The sequence below is a fragment of the Chlamydotis macqueenii genome, chromosome W (genome assembly GCF_036417535.1).
Source record: "Chlamydotis macqueenii isolate bChlMac1 chromosome W, bChlMac1.mat, whole genome shotgun sequence".
In the NCBI taxonomy this organism is placed as follows: domain Eukaryota; kingdom Metazoa; phylum Chordata; class Aves; order Otidiformes; family Otididae; genus Chlamydotis; species Chlamydotis macqueenii.
In genome coordinates, this window is record NC_141592.1 from 51,911,677 (window position 1) to 51,937,504 (window position 25,828).

The following is a 25,828-nucleotide window of genomic DNA, read 5'->3' on the forward strand; positions in this document are numbered from 1 at the left end:
ACAATTAGTTTTATTACTGAAAGGTCATAAAGTATGTTATTAACAAATGAGATTGTGGGTATGAGAATTTTTACTGAAGAATTCCAATATATTCAGTTATCCTTCAGAAAATGTCTGACATCCTGAATATGTGAATTTAGTCATAGTGACGTATTACAGTAATGTATAAAATTATTCTAGCTGCTTGCTCTGAAGATCATAGTTTAAAGTTTAACTAGATAAGTGAGTTCATGTGTTTGGTCTTTATTCTCAAATAAAATATGTTCAGACATAGCATTCATGCTATTAGTTGTTGGGGGCAATGAATATCAGAAGCCCTGGAACTGAAAAATAAGGGACTTCCTAAGAGAAGCAAAATCGAGGACACCTGGTGGTAGGAAAAAGATAAGGGACACCTGGTGGTGGTTAGAGGCACTATGGGTATACAAGCATGAAAACAGTAAAAATAGGGGGCTCTTTGTCTGACTTGCAGTAGAGTCTGAGACTATGCTCTATCAACTGGACCATGCTCTAAACAACTACACACTGACAATTAGTTTCCTTCTGCTGTGGTCTGTATATGATTGTGAATATGGGGCTTCCTTCTGGGATCTGTTGTTTTGGGGTTGGTTTGTTTGTTTTTTAAATTATTAACACACACTGCAAACAGCCTGCTTTTTTCAAATAGAAGGAATTTATTTTCTTTTGATTAACAGAGCCTAGAATCATACTACCTGCAGACCTTACCATCAGCTTTGTGAGCAGAACCCTAACACTTAATGACTTGCTTATTGGACTGAAATCCCAACACTTGCCTTGACATATTGCAGTCAGTTAATTTCTGGAATTTGAACTTACTGCAAAGGGAAAAAGTATGCAGGTCATACTGATGCACAACATTGATAGGTTCATCTACTGGTACTCCAGCAGTCACCTTAGTAATTCAAGCTTGGTTTTGTTTGGGAGGAGAGGGGAAATCAAGTAATAGAAAGCAAGTTTGATTCCAAAGATAGAATTGTTTGTCTATCAGGCTATAGGTACATGGCCAGTTCAATGTAAGGAAAACTCAATTACTAAAATATGCAAACCTTCTCATTTTTCTCTTATGCCTGTGATAACATTTGTAGATCCATATGGTAAACCTGAGTATCAGAGCACTAGTGTGGCTGAAAACTTAACCATTTAAAAACAAATCTGAGGTTGACCAGGTCCTTATCACAATAATGCAAATTGATGTTAAAGATCAGGGTCAAATGGACTGGAATATGGGGTCAAGGTGTTGCTCTCTCCAGCAGCTGTAGGGATTATACTACGCAGAAGCTACTACTCAGTGTCTTAGGATATAGTTTCAAGTTAACTGATTCACTGCAGAAAGGATGATCTTGCCAACTTACAAGAAACCTACTCCCCTCTGCCCTCTCCTTCCCCCATATTTTCCCTAGAACAAACATTTGCCAGATCAGTAAGTTGATCCACCTGCTCTGGAGCTTCATTGCTAGTGAACAAGCAAGTGAAAGACAACTGGGAGTATGAAGAGAAAAGCAGTACACCTTTTGGTGACAACCTGTTGTGGACCTGATTAATAGGAAATTGGCCTCTGTCCCTGAGCTGAGGATTTGCTTTTGGAAAGGCAAGCTAATATGAATAAATGATACTTGTTTCTAGACTTCATTCATACCAAGAGAATTTTGGTATTAGTAAAAGGTCAAGTAGAAACTTGCAGCTTTGTTTTTAAGATTGAGAATTGTAAACGTATTCTGATGGGAGCTGGTTCTTCAGTGTGCCTTCAGAAAGGCATTGATTTGTCTCTGCCAGTTGAGTGGGAGGTTGTGGGCTTAAAATACTGCAGATGTTTTGCAGATCCCTTTCTCCTCTTTTAAAGGACTATCAGATTTTAAAATAGATTGAGCTGTTCTGAGGGCCTTTTAAGTGAACTGCCTACTTAATGTTCAGGCCAATGCTGCATGGGATAGAAGTTTGTTGTGGTTTTGTTTGGTGAGGGGGGGGCCTAAGGTGGTAGCTTCTGTAGGAAACTGCTAGAAGTTGCTCCCCTTTTGTTCAGTGGACTCAGCCGGGCCTAGGGCGGACCCGCTACTGGCCGAGGCTGAGCTGATTGGTAGCAGAATGTTCCATGATAATGCTTCTGCAATAACGTATTTAAGAAGGGGAAAACAGAAAAAACAAAGAGAGGAGAGAAGATGTGAAGAAGCTGAGTAGGGGCAGAGGCACAGAGGGGGAGGCGCAGGCCTCATGGGCCTTGCAGGCCTCACCCTCTGGCCTCTTGCCAGGCAGCCGACTGGGCCTGACTCAGCCCAGCCCGGCTGCAAGAAGTGGAGAGGAGATGAGAAGTGAATAAGATGTAAAAAGATCCTGAGAGGCGTCTGCCAGCCTGTTGTGAGGAACGGCTGCAGACACCAAGGTCAATTCAGAAGGAGGGGGAGGAGTAATGTGGCTCCTGGCCAAGATTCCCCTGCAGCCTGTGGTGATGACCATGGTGGAGCAGGTTGTCCCCCTGCAGCCCATGGAGGTCCACAGAGGGGTAGAGATCCACTTGGAGCCCGTGAAGGACCCCACACCAGGGGAAGTGGATGCCTGAAGGCGGCTATGGCCCGTGGAGGGCCCGCTGGGACAGCTGTTCTAGAGGGACTGCACCCCGTGGAAGAGATGACCCACACTGGAGCAGTTCCACAAAGGACTGTGGCATACGGGTGGGACCCCACGCTGGAGCAGGGGAGGAATGTGAGGAGTTCTTCCCCCGACTATGAAGCAGCAGCGTAAAACAACGTGTGATGAACTGACCACAACCCCCATTCCCTCTTCCCCCCTGTGCTGCTCAGGAGGGGAAGGTAGTAGAGATAATGTTAAGCCCGGGAAGAGGGAGGGGTGGATGGAGGTTATCTTGTTCTCTGTCTCATTATCCTGCTGTTTTTAGTAATAAATGAATAGTTTTCCCCAAGTCGAGTCTGTTTTGCCCATAACGGTAACTTTAAGGATTTCTCCCTGTCCTTATCTCAAACCTCGAGCCATTTTCTTATATTATCTCCCCCTGTTCTCTCAGAGGGTGGGGGGAGTGAGAGAGAGACTACGTAGTCTGGTCCCCATCGGGGCTGAACTACGACAAAGTTGTAAGTATTTTTGCAGACCATTCCTATAGTCTGCCAGGAACCCAGAGGTAATAGTGTGGCCTCCCCAGTGGGAAAGAAGCTGTGAATCTTGACTCTGTGCCTAATGGGGTACCTGAAATAGGTGCAGGCTGACAGACAGCGACCAGCAGGTAGATCACAGTTCGGACAGGTAGTATGCACAAGGCAGTTGTAGGCACTGCAATTACTTGGTCAAGTAGAAGTAATTCCTTGCTAGCAAAAAACACCATTCACTCTCCTCTGAAAGCTGCAATGATGATAATTCTCCTTCCCCAAACCTAAGGGGAAGCTGTCTGAAAATGTATTAGCAGGAATGAAACTTTATTGTGAGAGAGAGGGAGAGAACCAAACTAAAAATACCTTTCAAGTTTTCAGAGGAAGTCGGGGAGCTAAATGCTGAACAATTCCAAAGGCCTAACTGTTTAGGTTGCACTCCTTTGGATGCCTCATTCCCTTTCTTTCTTTGCTATTCCCCTCCTCCCTCTGCATTTAGGATAAAGCAAAAAGCAGCAAAATATTAAACAAATATATAAAAGCCAGCTTTGTCCTTAATAGATTAGGAGCTAGGGGAGAAGAGAGATAGGGACCTGAAGGTGTTGCATGTAAAGGTTGGGAGCACGATGAGGATTCCTTTCTCAAAGAAGTGTGACCTAGAGCTAGTAAATTGAATATTTAAATAGCCCACATTCTTATCTGGGTTGGATTGTACTGTCATTGTGTTACTGGGAAAAAAAGTATTAGAAGAATATTTTGTAGGAAACCTGTTAGTAAGTGGCAGGAAAAGATGACCTGTCTAAAAGCAGAAACAGAAATCTTGTGGGTGTTTATAGATCATTATAACTAAAAAAAAAAATAAAAAAGTTCTCAAGAATAGAGAAGTCTATAGTTAAAATAAGATAAAGTAGAATTTCTACTGAAAAGATTTTATTTTTATGTTGTACTTTGAGGACTTTTACTTGATTCAATTACTTTTTTTTCTTCCTGGTCTTAAGTGTATTGCCCAAAGAGTACGTTGTACAAACAAAATTACTGCTTTAAATTAAAAGTAAATAACATCTTTCAATTCTATATCATAACAGAAAATTATCATTAAGTATTATTTAATTTTGCTTTATACTTGTACTACTTGCTCAGTTATGTTTTATAGGTTATGAAGCCTAGTGTGCATATAAAATACTTTTGTAAGTTGTGCAAAAACCACTTAGAGGTTCAGGCTATTAATCTTCTGATTGTACACTTCTTAGACTAATCTGTGTGTTGGTCAATGGACTAACCTTTGCTTGCAGTGCTTTTCCTTTTTAAAAAAGGTATTTCTAGTAATTCAGGAAAATAGTGTCAATTACATGGACTTATTTGCTGTGATGAGTTTTAGTAGTCTCCTACCTTTTCGGTAGAAAAGGTTATTAAATTGTTTCCAGCACTTGTAAGCATTACACAGCAATGAATTCTTTATATTTTTGTCTCTATTTTTATTTGCAGGAGAGTGGGATTTGGAAATGGAGGGGATGGACACAAAAGAAACATAGAATAAGACTGTAGATTTAAAATAAAAATCCATTTCCTGTCCCACCACTCATTTTCATGCACATTATTTGGAACAACAACAACAAAAAAAGATGTATTCACATAGCTTGATAAAAATGTATCAAATATTTGACCTTTAAGAAAAGCACGCAACTGCCTAGCTAAGTAATTTTTAAATTAGTATTTTATAATAGTGGAGTTTCTGCATCATCATAATTTTTTGGAATGTAAGCATTTCTGTTCTGTTTCTCTAGCTGGCAACTGTGCAAAGATGCCGATGAAACAGAATAGGCATGCTTTGCTCATGACTTTCCTTCACTGCTATTTCAATGTGACTTTTGATATGCATTCACACTTTTAGAGCTTGTCTGTCTTTCTCCCTTCCTCCCTCTTTGTTCACCTTTTTATAAGCTCTTCAGTGAATACTGGCTTTCAAGTCTTAAAATGCATTGCAGTTCTATTTGGAGATACCCAAAGTAATTTCCTATATGCTGAAATAAAACTGTCTTAGGTAGAAATTGTGACTTTTGACAGTTTAGAGGTGTAAAGGAAGGATAGGGAAGTACCCATAAAGAATGAAATTGGAAGTTGAATCAGGATTTTGGCTTTTGTTTCTTAAGGCCAGAAGTATCTGCTTGTTCTTAACCTGTGATAGAAGGCTCTGTTGTCCAAGTTCAGCTCCTGCACAGGATTTGAAATATTGACTTGTGACTTCCAGTACTGTACAGTCCTCTGCCCAAGAAGATGGAAAGAATGATTTAAAAATGTGTATTTTTTTTCCTTTAAAGGTGGAAGAGATGGTACAAAACCATATGACATATTCCTTGCAAGATGTAGGAGGAGATGCCAATTGGCAGCTAGTGGTAGAAGAAGGAGAAATGAAGGTAAGTATTTGGTTTTATGCTTAATTATCTAGATGATATGCTGTGAAGACAGATATTTTTGTTCTCTTGGAATACTATCACTCAGCAAGTTATGCTGTTAAAACTTCTCTCTGAGAATAGCATTGTTTAAGTTAGGAATGGAGTTCACAAGAACTGCAGCTTCTAATATATTTATTCATTCAAAATCTTATGCAATTCTTGCAATAGATTTGTCTTTGCAGATTCCTTTCTCATTTTCTCCTTCTTAAAACTTGGTATCAAAATGGTGTGTAAATTCAGTGTATGAAAATGTTCTATGGTAGCAAGTTACTGTTGGCTACTCCACTGTGCTTGTATGCATTCTTGTGCATAGTGATAAATAAGGTAGCATAATCATTTTTGGAGTAGATATTCTCAAAATACTGGTATTTTAATGTGAAATGCCATATATGAACATCTGCTTTGGTAGTTACCAGAGAACACTGACATGGCAAATTATTCATGTGTTAGTCTTCTAGGTAAGCTTTTATCAAAGCTGATGAAACTTTAAACAATTAAAACATGAGCTTTGCTGAGCTATTAGTCTTAAATAAGCACTTTCTACTTCATGCAAGTGAACAGACTCACGTGGCTAAGCAACTTACTTTTATGTTTAAAATATCTGAATCTCACATCATCCTTTAATGAATTCAGCAAGATTTTAGCATGCTTTTTTTAAAATATATTTTTTCTTAATCTGTAGAGCTCTCAGTTTCCCTTTTAGCATATCATTTAAGAGAAAAGTTAAAGCACATGGATTGTTTATCCTAAACTTGTTAGTGACATTTGAGGCAACCAAATTTAAAAGCTTTGCGTCTTTTTTATAAAAGCATGGCATTTTTTTATAAAAGCATATCCAAATAAAATAGATCAGTAGGCTCAGTAGTGTCAACAGCACTCATCATAAGATGTGCTATAAACTTCTAAAGTACACTGATTAACTGAAATGTGATACCTGATTAATTGAAAATGTGATATTATACTGGCACTATGAGAAACGTTCAGCATTCAGATACGTACATCATATAGATATTGCTGAGGAAGAATGATATTCTGAATACTTCAACTATTTTATCTGAAGTTTAAAAAAGCTTAGTTGATACTGCATGACTTGCTTATTAGTAAACAGTAACATATTTGCACTAATCTTGTCTAAAAAACAGAACTATCCCACAGGCATACTTACAGCTTGTCATGAAGCAGTTCTCCTAACTTCAGTTTTACAAAGGAACAGAACAGGATAAAATAACTACAATCATTCTTCTAGTGCAACTTTTCCAGGATAGTCTTGTCACTCACCAAACTGTCTTACACTAAGAGAGGACAAGGTGTGGGAAACAGACCAGACATTTCTACTCCACCTTCATTCGCTTTTACTTGCAAAGCACTTTCAAGACTAAAAGGCTAAAAAACCCCAGTTGTTCACAGTCCTTTCTCATCTCCATCTGTTATTCCAACAGTTAAAGGGGTTTTAGAATTACCAAATAGTAGCATCCAAATAGCCTGGAACACAGGACAGCAGTTTTCTGTGCTCCTTTATGCAGATGTCTAATTTTTTTTCAGGGGAGTTTACTGAAAGGCTTGCTTTTCCTTGTTATTTTTAATGAAGCCTTTAGATGTATTTGATGGGCACATAAACAGTATATCACTAATATATGGGAATTACTTGACAACATAAGGAATTGTGTTTATCATTATGTAATACTGTGTGTGATAAGTTGCAGTTTTATATTTATTTTTCCCTAATGTCATCATAAGGGGAAAATCATCAGTTTAAAAAATAAACTCGCTGTCACGGTAAACTAGCACTAATATCTAATAACAGTAAAGACACTGTTTAAATGGAAGCAACTGCTTCCCCATGACTGGGATGCATTGCATCTCCTCAGAAGCTCAGCCTTGTTTCAAAGATGAAAAATTAAATTAAGAAATCACTGGACCCTATAGATCAAAAAATGTACAGGAAAAAACAGAGTGTTGATTCTGCATGGATGAATTAAGTTTCCATTTGGCAGAAGAGACGGTAAGAAATCTTTGCAAAGAAAAAAAAAAACAGGTGCAAAAATGCATAAGGCAAAAAAACCCCATGACTTAAAGATATTTATGTAATCTGGAAGAGGAAGCAAGGTGAGGTTCTTCTGGTGTTTCCAACCTCACAGTAAGTTAAACACAGGGAAACACAGAATCAACGTAGTCCATTCATCTGGAGCTTGAACCTGGGTCAAATGATTGATTAAAACACCTCAGAGAACTATGCTGAGTCCTCCAAAGGATTCCAAGTTTTCTCAGAACATAAGCAGTACAACTCACCTCTACAAGCTTCTTCAAAATCCTGGGTTATATCTATCCAGCTTGTATTAGTCTTTTCCATCTTGTCAGGCATACAGAGTTCCCATCCTGAATCATCATCTTCTACTGAAGCTTTCATAACCATGATACTGCACCTTTAAATTCATATGAGAGACACTGCACATTATGTACAAACTAGAGAAAGTGCCTCATGGGAGTATTTTTTTTTTTTATTTTCAAGAATCAGGTGAGAAAGGGAGACTAACCTGATTTCATTTAAGCAGCTACCATTACATAAAACCAGCCCCAAAAACTTATTAATAAAATTTCTTTTAAAAAAAATGTTTTCTTGTTTTCTTATTCACCATTTCTTTACAACTAGCTTGCAGGCTATGAAACCTCAAAAACTAAGGACACCAAAATTTTAGCAGTACAGAGCCATAATAAAGTGTGTACTGTCAAACTGGAAGTAAATTGGGAAACACAGTCAATAAATCCTCTCTTTCAACAGATGTAGATAATACAATTTTTTTCTATTGTTTGTGTAAAACAAATACACATGTCCTCCCACTGCTCTGTGAAAGGAATTAAAAAGAGGGAACTGTAAAACTGACCACACACAAGTCTGTTATTCATACAAAATGTTTCCAAACCAATCTGTGAAAATAGGCATATTTCCTCTGACTTCTTTAGCAGAAAGTAATTATCAAGATTACTGCAGCAATGTTAAATGACTTCAGACTGGAACACAATTTTTAAACTTCACCGACTAGTTATTTTGAACTGGTTTTGTGCTTTTGCAATCTCATGATATTTAGGACTGTCATGAAGAATTTTATGTTTTGCCAGCCAGTCTGCCTTTGAGATATCAGCAAAGCTAAATCTCCCCTTACCTAGTCAGAGATCTTGCAAGAGACACCTACAAGCCCAGTGATCTTTAAACAGCTTAATCAAAGCCACCATGGAGGCTTTAAATAAAGGCCTCTGTGACATGAGACCTCCCAGGCGTCGGCAATTAACAAAAACACAGGTGGCAGGGGGATATCAAACGGATGTTGAAAACTAGCCCAGGAGCCCCTTTGCCCAAGCAATGCTCAGCTTCCCTTCGCTCCCATCAGTATATCACTAGTTCTCAAGCGACCGCAGGGACTGCCAGGCTCAGCGGGCTGGGATAAGGAAATACGTGGGAAACTGATGAAGGTAAACTGAAATTACGCTTGAATTTCAGACATTAACGCCAACACAGCCAGACCCTCCCGAGCTCTCCCCTTCCCGCAGGTCACCCGTCCCAGCCCCGACCGCCCCACAGCTCACCGGGCCGTGCTGAGGCACGGGGCCGCACGACAGCCTTAAGCCCACCGGGCACGACGAGTGGCCGCCCGCTGACAAGCCGGGTGGCTCATCCGCCTCGCCGTAGGGGAGGGGCCAGCGCGGCGCGCGCCCGCCCGCCCCGCCGCAAGTGCGCCGCAAGTGCACTGGCGGCGCTACCGCCGCCTCCTTCCCTCCCTCCTTCCCTCCCTCCCTTTCTCCGCGGGGCTGGCTCTGCTCCCCCGCGCGGGGCAGAGGCCCTCACCCGCCGCGTCCCGAGCGGCCGGCCCGCTCTCGCCTGCCCGGGGAAAAACAAACAAACAAACAAAACAAAACAAAAACCAACCAACCAACCAACCAAACCCCACACAAAAAAACCCCACCACTCTCTACAACTACCTGAAAGGAGGCTGTAGGGAGGCAGGTGTTGGTCTCTTCTCCCAAATAACTTGTGATAGGACAAGAGGAAATGGCCTCAAGTTGTGGCAGGGGAGGTTCAGGTTGGATATTAGGAAACATTTATTTACTGAAAGAGTGGTCAGGCACTGGAACAGGCTGCCCAGGGAAGTGGTGGAGTTGCCATCCCTGGAGGTGTTCAAAGAACGTGTAGACGTGGCACTCCAGGACATGGTTTAGTGGACATGGTGGTGTTAGGTTGATGGTTGGACTTGATGATCTTGGAGGTCTTTTCCAACCTTAAAGATTCTATGAACAATTTTGACAATTTCTGTTCTGCATTTCTTTCTTTGTATTTGACCATAGGTGTACAGAAGAGAGGTGGAAGAGAATGGAATAGTTTTAGATCCTTTGAAAGCAACACATGCTGTTAAAGGGGTAACAGGGCATGAAGTTTGCCACTACTTCTGGAATGTCGATGTTCGTAATGACTGGGAAAGTAAGGAATCAGTTCTTAAGCTTTGCACATTTATAATCAAGAATATTGTTTATAACATTGATCTAATATCTGTGCTTGTTTACTGATTAATTTTTCCCCCTCCTCTTTTAGCAACAATTGAAAATTTCCATGTTGTGGAAAATTTAGCTGATAATGCAATCATCATTTACCAGATGCATAAGGTAATAACACTTCACCTGTATACACACCTTAGTGAGACAGTCTGGGACACACGTTTTCTAATCTATTCTGAAATACTTTAACGTCTTAACAACTTAAAATACTGTTCAAAACAGTAGTTCAGAACAAGTTCTCTATTAAACAGCAACTTTTTCAATTTTTCAAACTTGGCTTGATAGCATAATTGGTTGTGTATGTGTCTGATAGAGCTTGTAATAACAGATGAGAACTGTTTTTAATCTCTAAGTATATCACTGCCAGAAAGGCAAGGGTCATCTAAAGCAAACTGAAGCAATAAATTGACACTGACTACTGTCGTAGTTCAGCCCCGATCAGGACCAGACTACGCAGTCTCTCTCTCACTCCCCCCACCCTCCGAGAGAACAGGGAGAGAAAATATAAGGAAAAACGGCTCGAGGTTTGAGATAAGGACAGGGAGAAATCCTTAAAGTTACCGTTATGGGCAAAACAGACTCGACTTGGGGAAAACTATTCATTTATTACTACAAATAGCAGGGTAATGAGACAGAGAACAAGATAACCTCCCCCCCCACCCCTCCCTCTTCCCAAGCTCCCAAGCTTAACATTATCTCTACTACCTTCCCCCCCCCCCCCCCCCCCCCAAGTGGCACAGGGGGGAAGAGGGAATGGGGGTTGTGGTCAGTTCATCACGCGTTCTTTATGCTGCTGCTTCATGGTTGGGGGAAGAGCTCCTCACATTTCTCCCCTGCTCCATTGTGGGGTCCCACCCATACACCACAGTTCTTCATGAAACTGCTCCAGTGTGGGTCATCTCTTCCACGGGGTGCAGTCCCTCCAGAACAGCTGCCCCAGTGGGCCCTCCACGGGCCACAGCTGCCTTTAGGCATCCACCTCCCCCAGTGTGGGGTCCTCCATGGGGTGCAGGTGGATCTCTGCTCCTCTGTGGACCTCCATGGGCTGCAGGGGGACAACCTGCTCCACCATGGTCATCACCACAGGCTGCAGGGGAATCTTGGCCAGGAGCCACATTACTCCTCCCCCTCCTTCTGAACTGACCTTGGCATCTGCAGCCCTTCCTCACAACAGGCTGGCAGACGCCTCTCAGGATCCTTTTTACATCTTATTCACTTCTCATCTCCTCTCCACTTCTTGCAGCCAGGCCAGACAGAGTTGGGCCCAGTCGGCTGCCCGGCGGGAGGCCAGAGGGTGAGGCCTGCAAGGCCCACGCCTCCCCCTCTCTGCCCCCCGCTCAGCTGCTTCACATCTTCTTCTCTCCTTCTCTTTTTTTTTCTGTTTTCCCCTTCTTAAATACGTTATCTCAGAGGCGTTATCACGGGACATTCTGCTACCAATTGGCTTGGCCTTGGCCAGCAGCAGGTCTGCCCTAGGCCTGGCCGAGTCCACTGAACAAAGGGGAGCGACTTCTAGCAGTTTCCTACAGAAGCTACCACCTTAGGCCCCCCCCTCACTAAACAAAACCACGACAAGGAAAAAAACCCATAATACTGTATCATATGTTTTGTTCCAATAAGGCAAGCTATTGTTGACCACGATTAGTTGACATATGCATTAGCATTATGAGGTGGTATAATTGCTGGTATAACATTTAATCTCTTAACATCATTATGGTTTTTCACCCCAACAAGTTCTGATGTAGCTTTACTAAAATGTTCATTTGACTTATAACCCAATAAGTGTAACTGAACAGATTCAATAAAATTGGGAATGAAGTGTACAAATTCATCTTTAATCTTGCATTATTATTCCAATTATTAGTATATTCAAATATTAAAACAACTTGTTATTAGTATTATTTTTTAACAATTTTACTAGTAATGTGCCGCCATAACAGCAGACTCCGATTTTTTAATAAGGCAGTTGTGTGAACAGTATAGCGTTATGCTAAAAGCTAGACTTTTTCCCCTCTATTGAGTGTCAGGAAAATGGCTTCTGTATAGTTTTACTTTATTTTATCAGACACTTTGCTTCTAAAACTTTCTCTTAGATAATACCAGTTTACCTGTCTCACTATAGTATTAGCTTCTTGTAATAATATTTGTTATAAATATTTCTTACTCTTTCTCTCTCTCTCTCTCTCCATATTTATGGAGACATAAACTGTCAATGCATTTATTTATACTTAACTGCTAGTCCAATTTGTAGCTTACAAGTATTAACTAAAATGTAAACCTGAGGTTGAGAGAACAGAAGTGCCTCTTCTTGGTTGTGTACTGAAAAAGTCATTGCAGCTTGGCTTCCTGCCTTTCAAAGGCCTTAAACTTTGCCTTAATTTTTTAAAAATGAACTGTAGCCATATAATCTGATACACACCTGTACAACACCTATGTTCTGTTTCAGTTTTGAAAATTGCATGAAATTACTAACTTGAAGAAACTTTTTTACTTAAATAATATGACTGACCTGTTTTGCCTTGTTTATTTCCTTTATCTAAGGATAGTAAGTACTTAATTTGCAAAACTGGAAAAGCTTATATTCAGGTGTTTCTCTGCAGAGGGTGTGGCCAGCTTCTCAAAGGGATGTGCTGTATTTGTCTGCCATCAGAAAGATACCAGCATTCAGTGAAAATGATCCTGAAACATGGATCGTGTGCAATTTCTCTGTGGAACATGACAGTGCTCCTGTAAGTGTTATTTTCATTCTATCAAGTTCTGCTTTTAAGACACTATTTTTCTATTATATGGTGATGGTCTCGTGTGTAAGGGGGAGAGAGGGGGTATGCAAAAATACAGTTTGTTTAAACCAGATGATACAATGACCTGATGAAGGCGTTCTGAGCCAAAAGCTTTCTTACCTTATCTCAACAGTTGACAGATCTAAGGTGTTGCAGAAAAATTGAAGCAAAATTTCTGGAGATGTGAAAATATTTTAAAGAATTGAGGTTACTTTGTATGGAATCAAATCAATAACTCTCCAGTATTGTCAGACATGGGAATAGGCTTGTAGAACTGTAGATATGAAATCTGTTAAACCTCCAGCTTACACAGTTCTGCCTTGGTTCTGTCAGATAGTAGCAATTATTGTTTTCTTTGGAGTATTTCTTTGCTGATTGCTATGCCATTGCCTGCTTACAAGGGAAAAGCTACTAACTGATATTTGTAAATGCTGATGCATTATTCTTTAGATGTTTCCTTACTTGTTACAATAATTAAAATAATTCACTGAATTAAGCAAACAGAAATCTGAGATTCAAGCATTTCAGTTTAACCCTTTCCCTATTCACCATGTAAATTTCATTTCATTCACATTCATGTTACATCCATGTAGTGCTAGAATGCAAACTCCCTGAGACACAAATTTTGGAGTGTCTTAGACTAAATTAAAATGTTAGTAGTCAAGTATGCTGAAATAAATTTAGTTTGAAACTTACAAATGTTTTTTTTTTTTGGCAGTTGAACAATCGCTGTGTCCGCGCCAAAATAAATATTGCTATGATTTGTCAGACCTTAGTAAGCCCACCAGAGGGGAACAAGGAAATAAGCAGGGACAATATCCTATGCAAGATTACATATGTAGCTAATGGTAAGTCTACAATTTTTCAGTATGACATTTGTGATATATGCTAATTCTGGGAAGCTGAATACTGGCAAAAAACCCCCAAGATTGATGCAGTTTTCTGTTAAATTTATACATAGGGTCACACTTGTGATTTTCATGGTCAAAAAGACTCAAGTTAATGTGCTACATCAGTCAGTGAATGGGATCTTTCATTGTGTGACATTCTGGGAGGAATAAATGAAAGTAATGTGTAACTCAGTCCTAAGTACAGAACCTTGGAGTAGAGGAGGGTGGGCAGAAGAAATGTCTGCAACTGGAATGACTTGGCATAAGCTATTAGTTTCAGTAATAGTCTAGGTTTTTATTCATATATTGCTGTCAATTTTTTTCCCCAGTTCATCTTGTTAGGCTGAAAAGCTGCTGATAGTAAAGACATAGTTCTTACCCTCCGTATTAAGAAGTGACAAATAAATTTTGTATGAGAATGTTTACAAGCTGTATAATCTAGTCTAAATATTTTGAACATTTTTTAACTGATAGAATCTTTGGTATTGACTGTAAAGTTAGCAAAGCTAAACTGTATTGTTACTGTACCCAGTATTTAGCAGTGTATTATAGTATTGGAGCCACACATCTATTAGCTCCTCTCCTGCAGCTACAAAATACTTTGAGTACCTCACCTGCTTATTATTTTAGAACACCTATTACACAGCTTACTGAAGAATATCTGAAAAATGAGTTCAATAAATCTTTGACGTATAGGAGTGATGCAACTTGTATTAAATCCTGTACAAATAATGCTATATGATGTTAAACTCTGGGGTAAGCTGCTTTGTTTCCTGTTTAGAAGTTTCCCAGTTATTTTTTTAAATACATTTTCATTGACAAATTCTGAACTGTGATATGGGGAGTGGCAGCTTTTTCAGTAAAGTACTTGACCTGTGAATTTAAGCATATTTTAGAATCAGTTCAAATTTTGTTTAAAGTACTTTGAAAATAAATTGTAAGAAATTGGCTATGTAGCAATTCTGCAGGCAGATACAGCAGTTATTGAAAAGTTAAGACTGACTTCTATTTTCTTTGAAATAATGTGGTGGTCTAGCCCGGATCACCACACAGTTACTTACTCACCCTCCCCCTACCCAGTGGGACGGGGGAGAGAAATTGGGAAGAAAGGAAAACTCGTGGGTTGAGATGAAAACAGTTTACTAAAAATACTAAAAACTACAAAGCTAACAGGATATAAGGATATTAATATATAGAAAATATACAAAATGAACAATGTACAATTTCTCACCACCCAATGTCCGAATGACCGACGCAGCCCATCCTGAGCAGCGATCACAGGAACGACACCGAGCAGCAAGCAAAAGGGGGGGTGCAAGCTAGCAAGGTAGAGGGAACGATGCCAGCAAGCAAGAGAGAAGAAAAGGATGCCAAGGGTGCCCAAACGGATACCCAACAAGAATGCCCCCTCCCATGGGCAACCCCCACTTATATACTGAGCATGACGTTTATGGCATGGAATACTCTCTTTGGCCAGTTTGGATCAATTATTCTGTCTGTCTTTTGCCCAGCTTCCCGCATCTGCACGTTAACAAGACCTTAACGAGACTTGGAAAGCCAGACAGTGTCCTTGGTCTCATTAACAACAACTCATATCATCAGAATGTTTTTATCAACATTCTTCACACATGAAATCCAAAACACACCAGCTACTGAGGAGAAAATTAACTCCATCCCTGCTGAAACCAGGACAGTATCCACCCCTTATTCCATACCATTTACGTCATGCTTATAGGTATACACACAGATATCACTATCTCAATCTATGAGCTATCTCTCCAAAGTCTGTTGAGTTGATTCAGTCCATGACTTTGGGCCCCATCTGTGATAGCAGTCTCTCAGGGCAGGAGAGATGGTATGTAGTGTGAAGTTGTTACATACTGCATCTGGAACTCGTAGCTGGTACCTCTGGCGCGGCTGGTGTATCACGTCCATGGTCTGCAAGTTGAAGATGTTGATTTCAAGGAAGTTGTAGGTCGCCAGTTCTGGTTCCATCAGTGCTGCATGTCTCTCGGTTTCATCGAAGCCTGTTCTTCACTGCTGAGGGTGATTCTTGCTGCAATACCTCTGATAGAACATAAAAGAACTACAGACATGATTATATACAGTTCAAATTATTGGCTATTTTCACCTAGAATCAAATCTCCTTGAGGTACACATCGGACTTCCCCATCCTCCCGCATCACCCACTAAGTACATCCAGGTCCTTGAGCGAAAGCAATCCCACGGATGGGTTTGCCTTTGCCCAGAGGAGGAATAACCCAGACTGTCTTTCCCAACATATTCCTTACATGCACCACAGGAACTTTATCACCATCTACAGTATGTAAAAGTTCAGATTGGGCAGGGCCAGCTCGATTGATGGATCCCTGAGTGTTGACTAACCAAGTGGCTTTTGCTAAATGTTTGTCCCAGTTTTTGAAGGTTCCACCACCCATTGCTTTCAGTGTAGTTTTCAGCAGTCCATTGTACCGTTCAATCTTTCCAGAGGCTGGTGCGTGATAGGGGATGTGATATACCCACTCAATGCCATGCTCTTTGGCCCAGGTGTCAATGAGGTTGTTTTGGAAATGAGTCCCATTGTCTGACTCTATTCTGTCTGGAGTGCCATGTCGCCAGAGAACTTGCTTCTCAAGGCCCAGGATGGTGTTTCGGGCAGTGGCATGGGGTACAGAATATGTCTCTAGCCACCCAGTGGTTGCTTCTACCATTGTAAGCACATAGCGCTTGCCTTGGCGAGTTTGTGGGAGTGTGATGTAATCAATCTGCCAGGCCTCTCCATATTTGTACTTCAGCCATCGTCCTCCATGCCACAGAGGCTTTAGCCGCTTGGCCTGCTTAATTGCAGCGCATGTCTCACAGTCGTGGATAACCTGTGCAATAGTGTCCATGGTTAGATCCAACCCTCGATCATGAGCCCATTTGTATGTTGCATCTCTTCCTTGATGGCCTGAGGTGTCATGGGCCCACCGAGCTAAAAATAGTTCACCCCTGTGTTTCCAGTCTAGGTCCACTTGGGAAACTTTAATCTTAGCAGCCTGATCCACTTGCTGGTTGTTTTGATGTTCTTCTGTGGCTTGACTCTTGGGTACGTGGGCATCTATGTGACGTACTTTTACAACAAGCTTCTCTAACTGGGCAGCAATATCTTGCCACAGTGCGGCAGCCCAGATGGGTTTGCCTCTGCGCTGCCAGTTGCTCTGCTTCCATTGCTTTAACCACCCCCACAGGGCATTGGCCAACATCCATGAGTCAGTGTAGAGATAGAGCTTTGGCCATTTTTCCCGTTCAGCAAAATCTAAAGCCAGCTGGATGGCTTTCACCTCTGCAAACTGACTTGATTCACCTTGGCCTTCAGTGGCTTCTGCCACTCGTCGTGTAGGACTCCACACAGCAGCTTTCCACTTCCGATGTTTTCCTACAATACGACAGGACCCATCAGTGAACAGAGCATATCGCCTCTCATTTTCTGAGAGGTTGTTGTATGGTGGGGCTTCTTCAGCACATGTCACCTCTTCCTCTGGCGTCATTCAAAATCTTTGCCTTCTGGCCAATCTGTGATTACTTCTAAGATTCCTGGGCGATTGGGGTTTCCTGTTTGGGCTCACTGTGTGATCAGTGTGACCCATTTACTCCACGTGGCATCAGTTGCATGATGTGTAGAGGGGACCTTCCCTTTGAACATCCAGCCCAGCACTGGCAGTCGGGGTGCCAGGAGGAGCTGTGCTTCAATACCAATCACTTCTGAAGCAGCTCAAACTCCTTCGTATGCTGCCAGTATCTCTTTTTCAGTTGGAGTATAGCAGGCCTCGGATCCTCTATATCTCCGGCTCCAAAAGCCTAGGGGTCGACCTCGAGTCTCTCCTGATGTTCTCTGCCAGAGACTCCAGGTAGGGCCATTCTCCCCGGCTGCAGTGTAGAGGATGTTTTTCACATCTTGTCCTGTCCGGACTGGCCCAAGAGCTACTGCATGAACAATCTCCTGTTTAATTTGTTCAAAGGCTTGTCGTTGTTCAGGGCCCCATTTAAAATCATTCTTCTTTCGAGTCACTTCATAGAGAGGGCTGACAACCATACTATTATTTGGAATATGCATTCTCCAGAAACCCACAACGCCTAAGAAGGCTTGTGTTTCCTTTTTGTTAGTTGGTGGAGCCATAGCTGTTGTTTTGTTGACCACATCCATTGGAATGTGACGACGTCCATCTTGCCATTTTACTCCTAAAAACTGGATCTCTTGTGCAGGCCCCTTGACTTTGCTTTGTTTTATTGCAAAACCGGCTTTCAGAAGGATTTGGATTATTTTCTCCCCTTTCTCAAAAAGTTTTTCTGCTGTGTTGCCCCATACGATGATGTCATCAATGTATTGCAGATGTTCTGGAGCTCCACCCTTTTCTAGTACAGTCTAGATCAGTCCATGGCAAATGGTGGGGCTGTGTTTCCACCCCTGGGGCAGTCGATTCCAGGTATAATTTACCCCCCTCCAAGTGAAAGCAAACTGTGGCCTGCATTCTGGTGCTAAAGGGATGGAGAAGAACGTATTGGCAATATCAGTGGTGGCATACCACTTGGCTGCTTTTGACTCCAGTTCATACTGAAGTTCTAGCGTGTCTGGCACGGCAGCACTCATTGGTGGTGTAACCTCATTTAGGCCACAATAGTCCACTGTTAGTCTCCACTCTCCATTAGATTTTCTCACTGGCCATATGGGACTGTTAAAGGGTGAGTGGGACTTGCTGATCACTCCCTGGCTCTCCAGTCGACGAATCAGCTTGAGAATGGGGATTGACCCAGGTAACTACAGGCCGGTCAGCCTCACCTCTGTGCCTGGCAAGGTCATGGAGAAGATTCTCCTGGAAACCATGCTAAGGCACATGGAGAGCAAGGAGGTGGTTGGTGACAGCCAACATGGCTTCACCAAGGGCAGATCGTGCCTGACCAATTTGGTGGCCTTCTATGACGGGGTGACGGCATCGGTGGACAAGGGACGAGCAACTGACATCATCTACCTGGACTTGTGCAAAGCTTTTGACACTGTCCCGCACGACATCCTTCTCTCTAAACTAGAGAGACATGGGTTTGATGGACGGACCACTCGGTGGATAAGGAGTTGGCTGGATGGCCGCACTCAGAGAGTGGTGGTCAACGGCTCAATGTCCATGTGGAGACCGGTCACGAGTGGCGTCCCTCAGGGGTCCGTGCTGGGCCCGGCCCTGTTCAACATCTTTGTCGGCGACATGGACAGTGGGATAGAGTGCACCCTCAGCAAGTTCGCCGACGACACCAAGTTGTGTGGTGCCGTCGACACTCTGGAAGGGAGGGATGCCATCCAGAGGGACCTTGGCAGGCTGGAGAGGTGGGCCCGTGCCAACCTCATGAAGTTCAACCAGACCAAGTGCAAGGTCCTGCACCTGGGTCATGGCAATCCCAGGCACAAATACAGGCTGGGCGGGGAATGGATGGAGAGCAGCCCTGGGGAGAAGGACTTGGGAGTGCTGGTGGATGAGAAGCTTAACATGAGCAGGCAATGCGCCCTTGTGGCCCAGAATGCCAACCGCATCCTGGGCTGCATCAAGAGGAGTGTGGCCAGCAGGTCGAGGGAGGTGATTCTCCCCTTCTGCTCTGCCCTGGTGAGACCCCACCTGGAGTACTGTGTCCAGTTCTGGAGCCCCCAACACAAGAAGGACATGGACCAGTTGGAGAAGGTCCAGAGGAGGGCCACGAAGATGATAAAAGGGCTGGAGCACCTCTCTTATGAGGACAGGCTGAGAGAGTTGGGGCTGTTCAGCCTGCAGAAGAGGAGGCTCCGGGGAGACCTGATAGCGGTCTTCCAGTACCTCAAGGGGGCCTACAAGAAAGATGGGGAGAGGCTGTTTAGTAGGGCCTGTTGCGATAGGACGAGGGGTAATGGTTTTAAAATAGTGGGGGGTAGATTTAGATTAGAAATTAGGAAAAAATTTTTTACAATGCGAGTTATAGAACACTGGAACAGGTTGCCCAGAAAGGTGGTGGAGGCCCCATCTCTGGAAACTTTCAAGGCTAGGCTGGATGAGGCTCTGAGCAACCTGACCTAGTCAGGGATGTCCCTGCTCCTTGCAGGGGGATTGGACTAGATGACCTTTGAAGGTCCCTTCCAACCCTAACCATTCTATGATTCTATGATTCTATGATTATGGAGTCTCGGTTGGTGCGATATTGCCACCAGTGCACCGTGGTAGTAGCAATTGGTACCTTTTGTTCTTCAACCTTCAGCTTTCCCACAGCGGAAGGGTCCTTTGAAAATCTGGGCAAGATGGAGAGCTGTTTATTTTTCTCTGTTTCCACGGTGGCTATACCAAAAGCCCTCCCGTGCCCTTTTGGGTCTTTGAAGTAGCCACTCCTGAGATAATCTATACCAAGAATGCATGGAGCATCTGGGCCAGTCACTATGGGGTGCTTTTGCCACTCATTCCCAGTCAAACTTACTTCAGCCTCCAATACAGACAGCTCTTGGGATCCTCCGGTCACTCCAGAAATACAAATGGGTTCTGCCCCTTTATAGCTTGATGGTATTAGAGTACACTGTGCACCAGTGTCTACTAGAGCTTTATACCTTTGTGGGTCTGATGTGCCAGGCCATTTAATCCATACAGTCCAATAAACTCTGTTGTCCCTCTCCTCCGCCTGGCTGGAGGCAGGGCCCCTCTAGTCCTGTTTATAATATTTTCTATTCACTTTCTGTGAATATGAATCAGAAGTTCCTTCCATAGGATCAGAGGTGAGATCAGCCCTTCTACGCTGTCTGGGGAACTGCCCACTGGAGACTGGAGCAGCAAATTGCCTGGAAGAACCTCCTTTTGTGATTGTTTTACCTCGCAACTCACGTACCCGTGCCTCTAGGGCCGAGGTAGGCTTTCCATCCCACTTCCTCATATCCTCTCCTTGGTCATGCAAGGTAAACCATAGGTCATCTCGTCGGGTGTACCGTCTCCCTTGAGCAGGAGGAGGATGAGGTCTTCTTCTAATAGCTGAGATATTGGTCCGTGCAGGTGGGGAGCAAGAATCTTTGAGTTTCTGACACACCTCAGATAGTTTTTCTAACAGTTTTTCAAACTGGCTTTCAGATTTCTCAGTCAGTCTTTCTATAGCCGAGACACAGGCCCGCATCGGGGAAGAGAGATTGTCTTCATATTGTTAGAGCTGGTTAGCCACTGCACGTACTGGTGGCATCTCATCATTGCTGCCAATGAATTGGCATACGATGATGGTGCACTCTGTACAAATTTCCGCCACATGGGTCGGGTGTATTAAATTTCATCTGGATCTACAGATGTCCGTGGGTCATCCAGGTTACGATAAATCAGCTCCTGAACAGCTAATTCCCTCAGAAACTGGATACCTCTCTCCATGGTGGTCCACTTGCTTGGGTGGCATACAATATCTTCCTTAAAGAAATACCTGTCCCTCACACCTGACAGGAGTCGCCTCCAGAGGCTGCAGGCTGCTGACTCTCTTCCAATTGCCCTGTCAATGGCTGCTTCCCTAGACAGGGATCCCAGCTGCCTGGCTTCCCTGCCTTCTAATTCCAGGCTACTGGCCCCACTGTCCCAGCATCAGAGCAACCAGGTGACAAGTTGCTCACCTTGATTACGGCTGAAATCTTTTCGCATATCTTGCAGCTCACTCAGGGATAGGGACCGGGTGACTACCTCTCCTTCTGCCTCTCCCTGATCATATAACGGCCCTGGTTCATCATCATCTTTCACTATGCGAACTGATTTTTTGGTGTATTTCTTCTGTACAGGGGCAACTGATACTGGTGTAGATTGCTTTTTTGGTTTCTCTTTGGTACTGCTTGCTGAGGTTTGAGTAGCCACAGTGTCTGGCGTGGGGGCTGAAGCAATCACAGTGCCCGTAGCAGGGGCTGGGGTAGCTGCGGTGCCTGCTGTAGGGGCTGAAGTAGCTGCAGCATTTGTAGCAGGAGTTTGAGTAGCCACAGTGTCTGTTGCGGGGGTTGGAGGAGCCATAATACTTTTAAAAAATTGTTTAAACTTAATCAATATCAAGATCTGAGATAGCTGCAAGAGACTTGTCAACATGAACACGGTGGTAGGGGTATCAAAAGGGTATTCAAAATTCTCAAAAGCTGTTGAAATTAGCTTGGTGAGGTGGGGAAAGCTGTAAACAGATGTTCCCCCCGCGGCCTGGCTTCCCGGAACAAAACAACAGGTATAGTTCCAAACAACACCCACAAGATGGCTCCCGAAATACCCGGGTGGAGCTGCCTCTGCCTCCTCGCTCTGCACACTGCCCGCCGCCATTGAGTACAGATATGAAAATGGTCCCGTTACCAGCAATCTCACTAAACAAATCAGTGCCACATAGCACAGCACAACCATAATCTTAATCCAACACACCACATTGATAAACCATGCATAAACACCGACAAACAGAAAATACGGCAAGTAGGGCGCTGCCCAATACAGCTCTAAAAACAACTGCGAGAACAAATAAAACAACATTGTGCCCAGCGATGACCAAACCACCTTAATGAACACTTGTAACAAATCTGTTTTCAACACACTGTGTTCAAATCTGTCCTTATCTCAACCCTTCGGGACTGACCGGGGCTTGAACCTTGGATCCTCAGACTAAGGTCTGATGATCTCATGACTGAGAGAGCCCCACGTTGGGCGCCAAAAAGACTGTGGTGGTTTAGCCTGGATCACCACACAGTTTCTTACTCACCCTCCCCCTACCCAGTGGGACGGGGGAGAGAAATTGGGAAGAAAGGAAAACTCGTGGGTTGAGATGAAAACAGTTTACTAAAAATACTAAAAACTACAAAGCTAACAGGATATAAGGATATTAATATATAGAAAATATACAAAATGAACAATGTACAATTTCTCACCACCCAATGTCCGAATGACCGACGCAGCCCGTCCTGAGCAGCGATCACAGGAACGACACCGAGCAGCAAGCAAAAGGGGGGGTGCAAGCTAGCAAGGTAGAGGGAACGATGCCAGCAAGCAAGAGAGAAGAAAAGGATGCCAAGGGTGCCCAAACGGATGCCCGACAAGAATGCCCCCTCCCATGGGCAACCCCCACTTATATACTGAGCATGACGTTTTGGCCAGTTTGGATCAATTATTCTGTCTGTCTTTTGCCCAGCTTCCTGCATCTGCACGTTAATGAGACTTTAACGAAACTTGGAAAGCCAGACAGTGTCCTTGGTCTCATTAACAACAACTCATATCATCAGAATGTTTTTATCAACATTCTTCACACACAAAATCCAAAACACACCGGCTACTGAGAAGAAAATTAACTCCATCCCTGCTGAAACCAGGACAAATAAGAAGTAACTTGAGTCTCTTTTTCTGTTGTTTATTGGAAGTACTTAATGAATATAATATTTAATTTGTGCATTCCCCAAAGACAACACATCATGTTTAATGTTTACTAAATATTGACATCATAGAACTGGACTGAATTAGAGTATTAAGAGTAGATATGCTGCAATACAAGCTGTAAGGGCATAAACTCTATTTATTATTCTTTCCTGTTACTTCAGAAAGAGTTGTGGGAATATAAACTTAAATTTTCTTTTCTAGCTTTTAGCAAATTTACTGTATTTCAGTGTCTGGCTTCCTGTCTACTTCTAGTGAACCCAGGAGGATGGGCACCAGCATCAGTGTTACGGGCAGTGGCAAAACGAGAATATCCAAAGTTCTTAAAGCGTTTTACATCATATGTGCAAGAGAAAACAACAGGAAAGCCTATTTTATTCTAGTATTAGCAGGTATACATTCATTTTTTTATTCTTGATTCACTGTTGTAAACATTTAAGGCCAAACAGAAGTATGCAATCTAGAAATGTCTTATAATTAGCATGAATTCAGTGCTTAGTTTTAATATATGTATATAATATACTTTTTAAAAATTCATGTAATTCATGTGTATTATTAGCATGAAAAATAAGGACTGCACAAGTTATCAAGCATTAGTTTTTGTAGACTTTTACTAGTTCATCTTGCAAGTTTTTGCATGCATGTTTAATTTATGTAGAAGTATAAAAGGATGAAGTAATCTTTTTCTCAGCAATCACAGGCATTTTACACTTGTCCTGAAAAGAATACATTCTGAAGTTTCTCTAGAGCCTCATGAGATTTCGATATCTTAAATTCTAATTATAATTGCATATCTGATAGAATATTATGAAAGTATTATTTTCTATTGACAGAATAGTTTAGATCTAGGATTTTTATTAATGGAACTTTTCTGACAAATCAGTGTCGATTACTGGAGTATTTAAAAGACTGTGACTTAAATTTTTAGTTTTTCTGATGAGCCTAAGGAAGAAAAGGGATTTACAGATGCTTTCTGAAGTTAATGGATGTATTTTAATGGTATAGATCATTGGACTAATCTAAAATTATTTTAATGTTTAAATGATGATGTGACATCAGAAAAGACTTTCTCGATCACTTCTGGGGATGTCTGAATCTGTCAGATGTAAACCTTTATGCTAAGTAAGGCTTTGCTTAATTTTTCTTAGTGTAGACTTTTGCCGTATGCTTCATTACATATAACTGTAGTGCCAAACCACCGAATTCCAGCTACAAAGTAGCATTTGGTAGCTTGACTGTTAGAGCATGATCTGAAAATTAGTTTTTATCATTTGTCTATGCATGACATAGGCTACCTCTGTCTTTAGGTTCTATTTATTATGTTAGACTCCAAAAGTCTTAGTAATTTGATCCTTCTGTAACAGGTAGCCCTGTAATGATTCACATTTTTAATTGTATATTGTTAGAGAACTAGTGTAGGTGAACCATTTAAAACATGGCTATCATGAGTGATAATAGCAGTGCTGATGCTATTTAAGGAGTTTAACAAGTTTTTGTTTTCCTATTAGTGTTCCAAATTTTCAGTACTATATTTTGTCTTTACTTACCTGCAGTGATCAGAACAAGACTGGGTGAGCATTCCACGTTGAAGTGACCATGCATAGACCACTCCATGCTGGAACAAAGGATCTATGGTCTTTTTATGGCCAAAGTTCTAGGCTTTGTATACTGAAGTAAAGAGGTGTTGCGATACCATGAGACTGAATATTTAACACTAACTCTCTCCTAAATTTTCTTGTGGAATCAGTGTGTAATTATAAATACATCTATTAATAACATGTATATGGCTATTTTATTTGCTTGCTTTAGAAGAGGAAGAACGTATACAACTTTGAATCACCAACATGGGTTACTGCTTTAATTTTAAACAAATTGCAGAATTTCACTGCCAACATTCCTAAGATACTTGTGCAGTTTTTGTGCATGTCTAAAAAGCACAAAAGACAAATGCACATATAGCATACTGTATGTGCTTTATATGCACAAAAATCTATGTGATATTTTGGGGGAGAGGGAGGGAGTTCAGTAAAACCTAGGTGACTTATTGGCAGGTTTTCTTTTGCTTTGTATAATCATAGTTCATTGCTACTTGTTTCTATAATGTATCATCTTGTTACATAAAATGTCAGTTAATAATTGAGGGCTGTCAATATCTTTATGACTTTGCCTTTTCTATTGTCTTACTCTTAGGAAGATCTTTGGCTCTGAAGGAGTAAGAGTGTGAAAAGCTTTTTTTTTTCCAGATATCTTTATATTTCAATTGTATTTTTTAGTTATGTAATATGTGCTACAGAAGTTTTGTTATAAAACATGATCCAGAAATGTCTATGAAGATTCAGTATGAGAGGGCAAGAGGCTGCCTGAAAGCTAGAAGTCATCTGTCCATGATATCTGTGACTTTTCCAAAGCTGTGAGAAGGTACACTATAATACTTATTGAAGTAATTTGGACTACATAGGACAACATTTCCAGCCTAGAATGAGGATGAGTACATTATTTTCAGATCCTGCACATATTTTCCTCATCTTAATAAAGCCATGCTATAAGGTTCATGTAGAAAATGAGTCACACTGATACTTGCCTCTTGATCAGAAACCCATCAGAACTTTAAGGATGTGTAGTTCTTATTGGAAAGTTGCTTCTAGTTGCTGT

At 42.0% G+C, this 25,828-nt stretch overlaps 1 protein-coding gene across 3 annotated transcripts in view; it reads left to right on the top strand.

Moving 5' to 3' along the window:
• The window catches only part of LOC147596804 (ceramide transfer protein-like), a 129,257-nt gene extending 105,698 nt beyond the window's left edge, over nt 1-23,559 (top strand). For 2 of the 3 annotated variants that reach the window (XM_086769541.1, XM_086769542.1), the window contains 6 exons: nt 5,435-5,530; nt 9,908-10,040; nt 10,152-10,222; nt 12,715-12,843; nt 13,613-13,742; nt 23,432-23,559. In XM_086769541.1, the coding sequence (XP_086625667.1) occupies nt 5,435-5,530; nt 9,908-10,040; nt 10,152-10,222; nt 12,715-12,843; nt 13,613-13,742; nt 23,432-23,559 (687 nt within the window). Of the gene's footprint in view, nt 1-5,434; nt 5,531-9,907; nt 10,041-10,151; nt 10,223-12,714; nt 12,844-13,612; nt 13,743-23,380 lie in introns of all 3 variants that reach the window. The other variant, XM_086769543.1, reaches the window with a different exon arrangement.
• Nucleotides 23,560-25,828: the final 2,269 nt, after the last annotated feature.